The sequence below is a fragment of the Lepidochelys olivacea genome (assembly GCF_965140295.1).
Source record: "Lepidochelys olivacea isolate rLepOli2 genome assembly, chromosome: 2".
NCBI lineage: Eukaryota > Metazoa > Chordata > Testudines > Cheloniidae > Lepidochelys > Lepidochelys olivacea.
This window is the reverse complement of record NC_140412.1, coordinates 84,500,664-84,512,164: the sequence shown is the minus strand read 5'-3', so window position 1 is coordinate 84,512,164 and position 11,501 is coordinate 84,500,664. Positions and strand designations below refer to the sequence as shown.

At 44.5% G+C, this 11,501-nt stretch overlaps 1 protein-coding gene across 3 annotated transcripts; it reads right to left on the bottom strand.

Moving 5' to 3' along the window:
- Window positions 1-1,587: 1,587 nt before the first annotated feature.
- On the bottom strand, window positions 1,588-7,212 carry ADCYAP1 (adenylate cyclase activating polypeptide 1). Of its 3 annotated transcripts, none has more exons than XM_084622007.1 (5): window positions 7,026-7,212; window positions 6,016-6,123; window positions 3,364-3,546; window positions 2,806-2,901; window positions 1,588-1,912 (listed from the first exon to the last, which is right to left on the bottom strand). In XM_084622007.1, exons 2-5 carry the CDS (start codon window positions 6,114-6,116, stop codon window positions 1,729-1,731), a joined length of 564 nt encoding a protein of 187 aa, XP_084478133.1. In that variant the 5' UTR covers window positions 6,117-6,123; window positions 7,026-7,212; the 3' UTR covers window positions 1,588-1,728. The 3 variants fall into 3 exon arrangements, with proteins under 3 accessions (XP_084478133.1, XP_084478132.1, XP_084478134.1); XM_084622006.1 differs by lacking the exon at window positions 7,026-7,212 and adding an exon at window positions 6,430-7,019; XM_084622008.1 differs by lacking the exon at window positions 7,026-7,212 and adding an exon at window positions 6,430-7,019 and having other exon boundaries at window positions 3,364-3,498.
- Between the last annotated feature and the right edge of the window lie 4,289 nt (window positions 7,213-11,501).

Here is an 11,501-nt window from a genome sequence, read left to right as displayed (position 1 = left end):
TGGTAAAGGAAAATGAAAAGTCTTTTAAATTGTACAAGTGGCTTTTCTTTTTAAGCAACCGAAGACAGTAATTTAGGGCTGGTTATTTGCCTTCAAAAGCTTCCTCTAGAATATGTTTTGGGATCTGAAAGGAAACATACGTACATGTCCTCTTTAGTCACCTTTCAAGGAGAAGGAATGGAAAGTTCCCTCGGGCTGGTTTGGTTTGTCTTTCCCCCAGAAGGTAAGCTATGAATCCGTACATATAAAGCTGAGGTTGAAATGATTCATCGGTTATTAGAAACTCACCCGCATGTGAACACTACACATTCTATTATGACAAAAGTTTGTTTTATGAAATAAATTTTACTAAGCAATAAGCCATAATGTAGAAAAATACATTTTACCTCCAAACTCAATAAACAAGAACAAAACTTTAGTTGTAGTGCATAATTATTTAGTGGTAGCTACAACAGGGGTTCCTAAACTTTTACAATAAGAGCTTGCATCAAACAGAACAAAAGAGTGAGAGGCGTTCACAACCTTAAATTGAAAAGAAGAAGAAGTGACTCAGATGGGTAACCGTGCTTAAATAGTGCAAGACAGGTTGGGAGGAGGAAGGGTCCACAAGAAAACAACAAAGGAAAGGAGCAACTCCGCTTGAAAAATTCAAAGGAGAGAATCCTGGTCATTTCACATGATGAGAGGCATGGACAGCACTGGAGAGTAACACATTATACTTTGCATCAAGTTCCAATACCGAGCTACCCACGATCAGTCGGGTAGTGGATCTAAAGTGGAATTGTCTCATGTTCCCCAGACCCTCTGGCAGCCTAAAACCACGCATTCATTGGGGCACCTCCTCTCTGATCTGTGCTCTAGCTATCGCTTCCAGTATCGAAATTTCAAATGGTTTCCAATAGCTCTAATTTCCGGTTGGCTTTGTAATGTAGCTATGCCCAATCAGTTAGAAGAACCATGAATGGGGCTAAATATTTTTCCCCTCCAATTGTCAGAGGTGCACAATTTTGACAGAGCTGTTGTTTCACCACAGGAGAATTATCTTCTAAGCTCAGTGTTTGAGAGACACAAATGCATATAAAAGTGGAATCAAAGAAAGCAGAAAAATTGAAATCTTTCGCGGGGGAGGGGGGCACTGCCCCCTTAAAATAGGCTAGTGGTAAAGGAGCCTGTCTTGAGACTCCTTGGGGAGAAGAATCTGCTTCAGCAATTCTTCCAAATCATTATCACCATAACCCCCTTGTAGCAGGGCATCAGTGTCTATGTACAGTAGCAAATGGTGACTATTAATGTCTTCGACCCTGTCGTGGATAAAAATACTCTCCTTTAAATTTCACTTACAAAAATAGGAGCAATATTCAAACAATGATTGTCTTTTTTTCTATTTATTTTATATAAAAACATAAACAGCTCAGGCGATTTTTTTGTTCTTGTGCAGGCTTTATATGAAGAATTGTTCTCTATCAGCCGTATTTATATATATATATTTATATATTATATATAACTTAATGATTGGTCCACAAAGTAGATCTGTGCGTTTCTCTAGTGCTTTTATACAAAAAGAAAAACAATATTATTATCAAAATATTCATTTAATGGCTTTACTTCATACATAAATACATGTTTAGATAACACAGGAGCGGTGATTGTTCAGTCACTTTGGAAATGACTTTTGTTTTTCTTTTGGGGGGGGGCTCTGTATACACAGGAGTGGTGGGTTACTCAGCGCTACAAATACGCTACTCGGCGTCCTTTGTTTTTAACTCTTTGTTTATACCTTTTCCCCAGGACCGCTGCCAAGTATTTCTTGACAGCCATTTGTTTCCGGTAGCGGCTGTAGCTGTCTGTGAAGATGCCATCCGAGTGCCGTTTGGAGAGCGGTTCCGAGTCGTCCTCCAGGCCGCTGGCACCGCTGCAAAGCAAAGGACAGTTGCAACATCCGGAGCCACTCCCCTGTCCTGCCTGCACTTTGGAGGCCTTCCCCGCTTTGCATTTTGGCTCTGGTGGCCCCCGGGCTGCTTTAACCTTTCCAGATTCTGATGATGATTTGTCACTTAGGGAAAAGCTGTATTTGTTTTGTTTATTTTTCCAAAGCTGTTCGATTTGGGGCGGGCGGGGGGGGGAGGGGAGATGAAGCAACTAAAGCAACGTGTAGACATCAGAGAGGCAGAACGAAACAAGAATCTATCTAAACACGCGGTGAGGTTGAAATCTGATCATAATATACGCCGACAGTCAGGAGACAATATATTCATGCCATGAATTATTCATTGTGAAAATGAAATCTATTTCCCCATGGGCTTTATTAAAATGTTACCTTCTGCCGAAATTATCTTCATTACACTGGGCTTGCCGCGTGCCAGGATGTCTGACTTTAAACGCGTTTTGTTTAAGCCCCGCTACACTGTGGTGTGGTGAATTCTATTCTTTACAATGGAGAGCTCTCTTAAAATACCCAGATCTCCACTTACGAGGGATCTCTTGTTGCGATTCTTCCCACCGGCTATCGCCTGAATCTCTGGGCTACTGAATCATTGGGCTACTGGACTTTCTTTACAATGACCAGATTTTGATCATCAACTAGCCATCTGGGTTTTTCACTGCACCTTTCTCTTGGAGTCAGAGAATGAGATCGAGCAAAAACCCTCGTGGATTTTGACATTTTCAAGAGGGGTGTGTTGCTTAGTGCGCGAAACACCAACCACACAGCGAGCGTAACAAATATACACCGGTGGTACATTACACGTGGTTTAATAGAAAGATGGTTTCGCCTTAAGTGAAATAAACAACGAATACAAATCTTACCCCACCCGTTTGGCCATCAAAGAATGTAGGTATTTCCTAGCGGATAGCTGACCCAGAACTCTCCTGTAGGCTTTGTTAAATATCCCATCGGCGTGCCTAAGTAGGAAACAAAGATTAAACACAGAAAGAAAGATCAGTGTCCGAGCCTGGGGACCGGACCTCAGCAGCCCCTCACTCCAAGGCGGGATGGCGGAAAGAAGCCCCTGGCTGGCAGGTGGCTTCTATTTACCCTGGGTGCAGAGGGCGGCCTCCGCCTGAGGACCCCCAGGGACAGCAGGGCCCTCCCAGCCACCCGGCTCATCTCCTGAGCGCAGCGCTCGCCTGGCGCGTCTGGTGTGTTTCACGGCGTGCCATCACTGGCCCTTCCGCGGGCAGCCTGCTTCCCTCCCCCTCCCCCGCCTGCCGGGAGGTAAGGGACGCTCTTAATCTGCTCGAGCCTTTATTCGGGCGGCAGGGCACGGAGGGAGAGATCTGGGGCGGCTCTTTTGAATGGGATGGACAGGGATCGTTTTGCTCCAGCTCAAGCCATGCGCCCCACCAAGGGCATCCCATAATCACCTCTTTTCCGGTGGGTAGTACAGGGTGTACATGTCGTCTATCATGGATGAAGGGTTCGCTATGCCAAGGGGGTCGTTGTCAAAGGCGAAATCCTGCAGCGTGTTTCCATCCTCGTCATAAACTTCATCTTCCAGCCTAGCCCGGAAAGCAAAGGGCAAGAATTCAGACGCCTCCTGAAAAATCCTACACATAGGAGTATTTGATCACTGTTATTAAGGGCTACTCCTCTGCCAGGGATCTAGTGGGTTTTAACATGGGCACTTCCGAGGCTGGACTGAAGGCCCTGCTAGAGGAGCCCACAGACAAGATTACACCTACCCCTCTACCCCCCGCCCCTTCACTTCATTCCCCCGCCTCCGCATCAGTATAGGGCCAGGCGCGAGAGAAATACACAAGCAAACCAACCTGCTGCGAGGCTGGGGCCAGAAACAAGTCCAGGGGCTGCCAAGTAAGCAGCTGATCACTACCCACCTCTCCCAGCACGAATCCTGATCGCTTTCCAAACTACATACCCAGGCGCATGGGAGGGGGGCTATAAGTTAAGCGAGAGAAAAACAGCACTTCCCATTGAAAGACACCAGCTTTCTCTAGTCCCCCACCCACCCCGCCTCCAGGCCCCCCAAGAGATCAGAAACTCTGCCGTTAGCAAAAGACTGCTCCTCCTTTCTCACACCAAGTGGGATCGGGGTGGGGCTTGTGTTTGTTTGTGTTTTTCGTTGAATGGTGTCTCTGTCCTTGAAGATCGCTTGAGTTTTGTTTTCCCCCTCTCTCTCTCTGCGGCAAGATGTAGGTCACTGAGCGTTTCAGGCAGCTATTTTTGTCTCCGAGCTCTGGCAAGGAGATTAATAATAGATGCATGTAAAGTGTTTCGCTCTTGCTAATTCAGGCGCTTCAATGAACCGAGCCCGGTCCACTCAAACCAATGGCCCTTCTCACCCCACCTAACGCCCTCTGGAAGGACTGGCCATTTATACGGGGACGGCTCCCCCCAGCTCTGGCATCCGGGGGCCCTGCGGCGAGGCTGACCTGAATCCCAAAGCCCCGGGTAACGCTTTGCTTCGTTTAAGACCATTCCGGAGCGTGTGCTGCCCCGCACCCAAGGGCGAGCTCCGACCGTTCACATGAGCTCCAGAGTGAGTTTCGCAGTTCAGATGTTGCACGCACATTAGTGCTGAACCACGAGCGTGTCCCCTGTGGGACTTAATGGGCGGAATAAATAGAGCTGCATAATTTTCCGAGGGAGCTAAGATGGGTGGATAGGAAAGCTCCCCCATTCTTCTGTTGTAAGAAGCGCTGCTCGTTAAGGGAAGCCAGATTTACAGCAGGCTAGAGCCAGAAGTTGATTGATTGCCGCTGTGTAAAGCTTCACTCCCTGCTATAAAGTGCTGGGAAGTCGTCCTTTGTTATATAGGTTTGGCCTGGGGGCTGCCCCTACACTCGGCTCGATAGGTGAAGCTAGTTCTGAAATCCTGGCAGCTCTGCTCCGGTGTCTTAACAATCCTGCTCCGAATCTGGTGAGCGCGAGAGCGTCTTACGGAATCCTGAACCGATCTCAGGAAGAGTGAGCCGGATCACACTCTGCCCAGCCCTGAGTACTACAGTAGCCCCCCTCTCCCATCCAGCGAACTTCTAAAAAAAGAGCTGGAAAATAGTACTTAAAGTACTTTAACCAATATCACAGGGTGGGGACAGATTCTACCCTGCTATGATACAGGAACTTAATTCTGGAACATATCTAGATCGATATTAGAGAGAGAATATAGAGAGCTATTATATGTGTTGTAAAACTAAGTTTTATCTATATCTACACATATTCCTTAATAGCTGGTAAACCCTTCTGCCGGAAATGTGTCATTAAAATATTTTTCTAACTGTATGCTTCAAAATGCTTTCATCTAGGTACTGTCTATTCTGGAAGTACCTGTCAACTCCTTTTTCGCAGGTTATCGCCACTCAAGTTAGGCTCAGAGGTGGCCGGAAATATATATATTATGTGTTATTGCACTGTAGTTCATATAGAAAAATGGATCCACTAAAAGGCTAATCAGCTTTTTTCTATAAGGCTTACGCTGGCTTCTGAGAACCATGCTTCATTCAGGACCCCAGTTAACAGAAATCGAATACTTTCACCAAGACCAAAGTCAGAGCTATTCCCTATTATTTAGGAGAAAAGGGGATAAGAGTAAGACACGCGTGTGTAGGAAATAATACAGAGCAAGATCCTTCTGGCTAAGAAGCCCTGATGGAAGAAAGGGGCCAGTCCATTAAACCCTCCATCTCCTGGCGAACATAAGAATCTATTCTAGTTTCCCTGCCACAGGAACTAAATTGGACTTTTAATCAAGCAGCCTCAGTCCCCAGTCTCTTTTCCCCGCTCTCCAAGAGGGTAGACGGAGTCGGTAAATAGGAGGCGGCGGGGTTTTGCTCTTTAGTTTTTCTTTCTGGGTGCTTTTCATTGCTCGGAAGAGCGTTACTCCGTTCGCAAGAGAGGGAGAGTAAAAGCTATCAGACACACACAGAATCTGGGAGACAACTACCTGCCAGTGCTCTCTGCTCTCTATTACCAAGATGCAAGGACATAACTGACGGGGACAGCCAGGGATGCGAGTCTTGCAGGGACTGGGAAGAGGGAGGGATAAAGAAGGCACCTACCTTAGCGCAGGGTATTGAAATCCAGCAGCAGGTGAGCAGTAGACGCTGCAGTGCATTATTATCCCATAGACCAGTAGCGCTAGGATCGCTTTGCTACACATTGCCACTCTGTGTATCAGGGAAGAAAGAAACAGCAGCTGTCAAAATGCTTCCCTCACGCTCCCTTTCCCCTCTAGCTTTGCCACGAGCAAAATCTAACCAGTTAGAAATCAAGTCTTAAGTGTGCTCGATGTAACAACAACAAAACGTGTGCGCGATTTGTGTGGAGCCGCGTCTTCAATTACAACCAGACACAACCCCCACTTCCCAGCACACAGGCGCGCGCGCGCACACACACACACAAAGTGCCTGGGCTAAGGAAACCCGATCTCTCCAGTTAAAGCTGCTGAGATGCCTGAGATACATTTTCCTTACCATCAAACTCTTAACACCCGGCACTAAGAGCGTTTGGCTGCGCAATTAAAGGGTAGATTTAAAACAAAAACAAAAAAAAACTGTCTCCCAAGTTGCAGCCGAAATAGTTAAACCTCTGGTGGTATCGCCTCTCTGACGAGCAAAGCAGCCGAAGGCAGAAGAGCTGCAGTTACTTGTCTGCTGGCTTAAGGGGATCCGCTCCAAAAAGTTTGTAGGTAGCAGGCAGCACGGATCTGGAGTGGAGTCTGTCAGGGAAGGGAGAGCAAGAAAGAGGGAGGAAGGGAAGGAGACAGAAGGGAGAAAGAGAGAAGGGAACACAAGACCGGGGAAGAGAAAGCCAGGGAGGGAGAGAGAAGACGGGAAGCAGAAGCAGGCTGTTCTGGAGCTGCTGGCAGTGAGATGTTCTCTTCCCCAGATCTTTTCCTTCACTGAGATGCTTCTCGCTTCGGCTGCAGCTTTCTCCTTCTTCTTTCTCTGTGCCTCCAAAGTTGACCAGCCTTCCGCAGCTCGATTTTTTAATGCAATTAGCAACAAAATCTTTGCAACCCCCCTGCTTTATCAAGAGCCCTCTTTGTAAACATCGGTCTGCATGTTACCTTTAAGGGCGGCAGTATTGTTTGTTGCACTGTTGTGGCGTTCGGATTTTTATTCAGGAATCAAATGAGGTTTTTTTTTTTTCAGTCACGTAATAATCGGGTATCAGAAAAGACGTCATCACCCCAATTCCTCAAGGAACATAACAATTCTGTGTCGTCCTCGCGGATGATCTGATCGAGAGTCATAAGCTTCTCATAAACACTTTAACTCACACTTTTTTTTCTTTTCTTTTCTTTTCTTTTTTTTTCTTTTTTTTTTTTTTTTTTTACGCAGAGGTCTAGAAGATTTGATGCTTGTCAAGTTCTCTCTGACTCAAGTTGTGGGGAGGGATAAGAAGCTGCTGAGGAAATTTTAGGCTTTTTACAGACCCCATCCTCAAGGGTGGTCTCAGCAGCCGAACCACAGAGCAGATCTGTTTGAAAGGATGAGCTCTGATGTGATAACTTCTACATAAATTCGTTTGGCAAAGCCCAGGATTCTAATGTGGTGCATATGTTCCCTTCAACGGGGCAATTAAATAAAGAAATACGTTATTGTTGTTACTGTTGTTGTTATTGTTATAAAGGCTGTTTGAAGTCTTGGAGGCTTCTCAGTAATTTTCTAATTAGAGTTTGTAATTGACAGTTGCTGGCTGGTGGGTGGACTGATTAGCTGAAGGCTCCCAGTGTGGAGCTGTCCAAACTCTGCGGTGCTGAACCTGGGAAATGTGGCAACCAAAAGACTGACTTGGAATAACATTTTCACCATTTGTTTTTTTATACAGCGCTCCCAGATGGGTAGAGGAACATTAGCAATGCCATAATTCAGCCTGTACCGTCATGATATCTCACAATCACTGTAGCAACAAAATATTTACAGCAAGCTATAGCCCCTTCTACGCGTGTCATTATATTTTTCTATGCGCGGGATTGGAAAACATCCCTTACTATTTGCGAAACCACGCCACAGGGTCCGAGACTGTCCTTTGTTTGATGATATCGCATATTAATTTCGGCCGCAAGCATCCCCATTAGAGGACTGAAATGATTAAAAATTCGCAAGCCCTGATTCACTTGTCACTGACAAGAACGGAGCGCAGTACATGTTACTTTGCAGGTCTAATTTTCACTGTCTGTCCCTTTTCCTTCCTGTCTTGTGTCTGCGATTTGAGCTCCTGGCAGGGCAGCAGAGGCAGACTGGAAAAGAGAGAGGATTTCCATTAAAAGTTCATTTGCTGAGGGACTCTTAAGGGAATCCGTCCGTTGGGAGGTCTCAATCCACCGATATTATTTTACTGAAAATGACGTGGAGGCATGGAAGCGCTGTGGGAAGACCACCGTCTGGCTTCCAACCCTCTTGATATTTCGATGATCTTCTTGCTCCCCCTCTACGGTAGAAATTCAGATTCATTTCCGAGAATTACCCAAAGAAATACAGACTGCAGGAGCCATTACAGTACATTTTAATTATTTGGCTCATCAGCAGAGAATTCAGGAAGCAGCAATAATTTAGTCCTCCTGTTTCCTATTTCAATGGTTTTGGTGAAACATGTTTAAATGAGCTATTTGAGCTCAAATCGATTTCTCAAAAACATACAATTACAATCCTATTATGATCATTAAAGATTTCTTTTTTTCCCCGGGGTTTCAGGAACTATAACTTGAATGAAGTATTCCCTTAAAAATGATAAGCTGTGCGATTACGGAAAGGCTTAATATATAATACAACATTTGAAAACACAATTATTTTATAAACACTGTGTTAAATACTGAAATAGTCCTTTGGCATTCGGCAAATAATTAAAAAATCTAAAACTTAAATGACCAAATAATACTATAAGAGTCAATGGGTGGGTGTTTTTTCCTAAGGGGAAAGAATAGCTACTTATTCTGATGATTAGGGGTTGCCTTGATAATGTTGGGGTGAACCTATTAAAACTTCTAATCTTGCTTCTCCAATGAATTCCAAACTGTGTTTGGATATAGAGAAATACCGGAATACGTCTAAGACTCTCTGGTAAAGGACACTCAGTGTAAGCAGAGGGTGCCATCTTGTGGGGACTTTGTTGTCTTTATGACCTATTAAAGAAAAAAAATATTTGGGGCCAAATCCTGAAGCTCTTGTTCAGGCTTGCTCAGTACGTATTCAGGTAAAAAACACAAAGGCCAGAAGAGTTTTGCCTGAACAAAAGCCTAGTGAGGGCTTCGAGGTTTGATTTACAGCGAATATATTTATGCATCAACTCCCTTTAATTTATTCTTGCCCTCCAGATCCCTCAGCAGCTTGGAACAGATGTCATATTATTAAATTAACCTGCCAGGGAAATGTTTCCTCATTATCCCCTCCCACCTCAAATGTGGAATTTTTCTCCAAAATTACCCAGGCCCCAAGTCGAGGATGGCAAGATCCAGGCTTGGGCTAATAACAGCTTTTCTAGCACAGGAATGTCATGGCTTTAAGCCTGGTATCTTTCATCCTTGAGAGAGAGAACAACGAGCTCTATAGGGTTGGGAAAGGAAGATTTCCCCTGTTCCAAAGTGACAAGAATCCACTATATTAGACTTTAAAGATATTTTAGGTGATTTTCTATTGATACATATTCAATTGTTTTTCCTCCCTCTGACTCTGCAGTGGTAAGCAGGGTAACTAAAGCATCTACCTATCCAGAGAGAGGGATACAAGAAATAGTCCAAATGAAAAAAATTAAACTTTTGAACATTTTATTTTTTCCCTGTAATCTATATGGTGTATCCGGAATAAACCTTAGCATGCTGTGGTAAAAAGGTTTATGGACACTCATTTAAGGTGAGCTGCAAAACTCACAAATGTCTTTGCCACTCCTGAGAAATCCAATGATCCCAAATTCATGCCAATAAATACCTGTATAGCACACTGCTCCATCATGCATTCCATACATGTCATGCACATAATGTACATACGTTACATTAGCAGTCTAGGTTGAAACAACAATAAAGTTTGACTTTGGCCTGCTAAAGAAAGTAAATTCCAAGCTAACTCTGTAATTTGAAAGGAGTTTAAGATTCACAATACTTGATCTTAGGTATCACATATAAAGCAACATCTGCACACAAACAGGTGAGCTAAGATTTTGGTGGCAGAATTTTCTTCACCTTCCTCCTATCACCTGAAATTAGTCATTTTAATTTACCTGAATGCATCCTTTGTTTTTTCAAAATATTTCACAAAGTAGATTTTTAAATTTCCATAGATATTTTAGTGGAGTTACAGATCCTCCAGCCTGACACAATATGAATGTACTAACACTCTGAGGTGGATGGCTCTAAGGTTGTGGTGGTGGTGTCAGAGATTTTCATTCAAGCATGCATATTTCATACTTGTCTACATATGTTGGCTGATGCTTGAAGGGAAAATCTATTAATTTTTCAAGCCCTTTTTTTTTTTTGGATCTAAAGGCACAGGACTTTATGACAACATCAGAAGCAAGCCTTGTTATCAGTCTACAAGCCAGGAAGAAATCATATGCATCTATGCAGCCCCAGCCTTTCTCAGCAAGCCTACCCTTTGCTATGTTTTCAACAGAAACTTGGACTACAGTTTCCTCTGGTTGCAGGAGCCTCTGGTTTCTCCATAAAATACAACCAGTAAGCTTAAAATACAAAAGAATTAATTCTTTTCTCACAAAAAAAATCACCTGTGACAAAAGCACAAATTCTCCAGGAGGGTTGATCCAATACCATGTCTTTTATCAAACCTAATGCATCACACACTATTGTATCAATGTCAAAACAAGTAGCTTAAAGGCATTCTGTACATTCTGAGTAAAGCGCCTCCTTCCAGTTTTGAATCTCATCTGCATAGTGATAAACCACAACAATTCCTCTCTCACCCCAACTCATCATGAACAAATCTCAGTCTTTTAACCATAGCTCCATTCCCCTTTTCAGGCCTCCATGGGAAATAGATCTCCACTATTCTAGTTAGCACCCTCTTGCACAGTTTGCACTAAAGTTCATAATATCTGATCTGCTACAAAAGGTTTCATCTCTCCTACTTAACTGTCCTTAGGAGAACCAGGCCAAATGATTCAGACAAGCATACAAAGGACAAACCAAAGAAGAGTTATTCGAGGCATAAAACTTTATTACTAAAACTCCCAAGCAAATAAAGGGTAAAATAGCACGTTCTGGACTAACAAAAATATGTACTGTGCCCTTTGTCCCGATATCAGGGATTGCTCACCATCACCACCAAAGTCCAGTGGCTGGCGTGGCCATGCCTCCTGGGGCAGCTCCTGGCGGCGTGCCCACCTGCCAGCAGGAGCCTGTAATGCGGGCGGCCCCTAGGCACAGAAGCAGAGGGGGTCTCAGTGTGCTGCACCAGCTCCCTCCTGCCCAATCAGAGCTGCGGGGGTGGGGCTTGCAGGTGCCAGCAGTGGGCAGAGAGCCCTCTGCCCCTCCCCCCCTGACCTGACCTGACCCTAGGAGCCAGAGGGACCTGCTGGCTCTTAGGGTCTC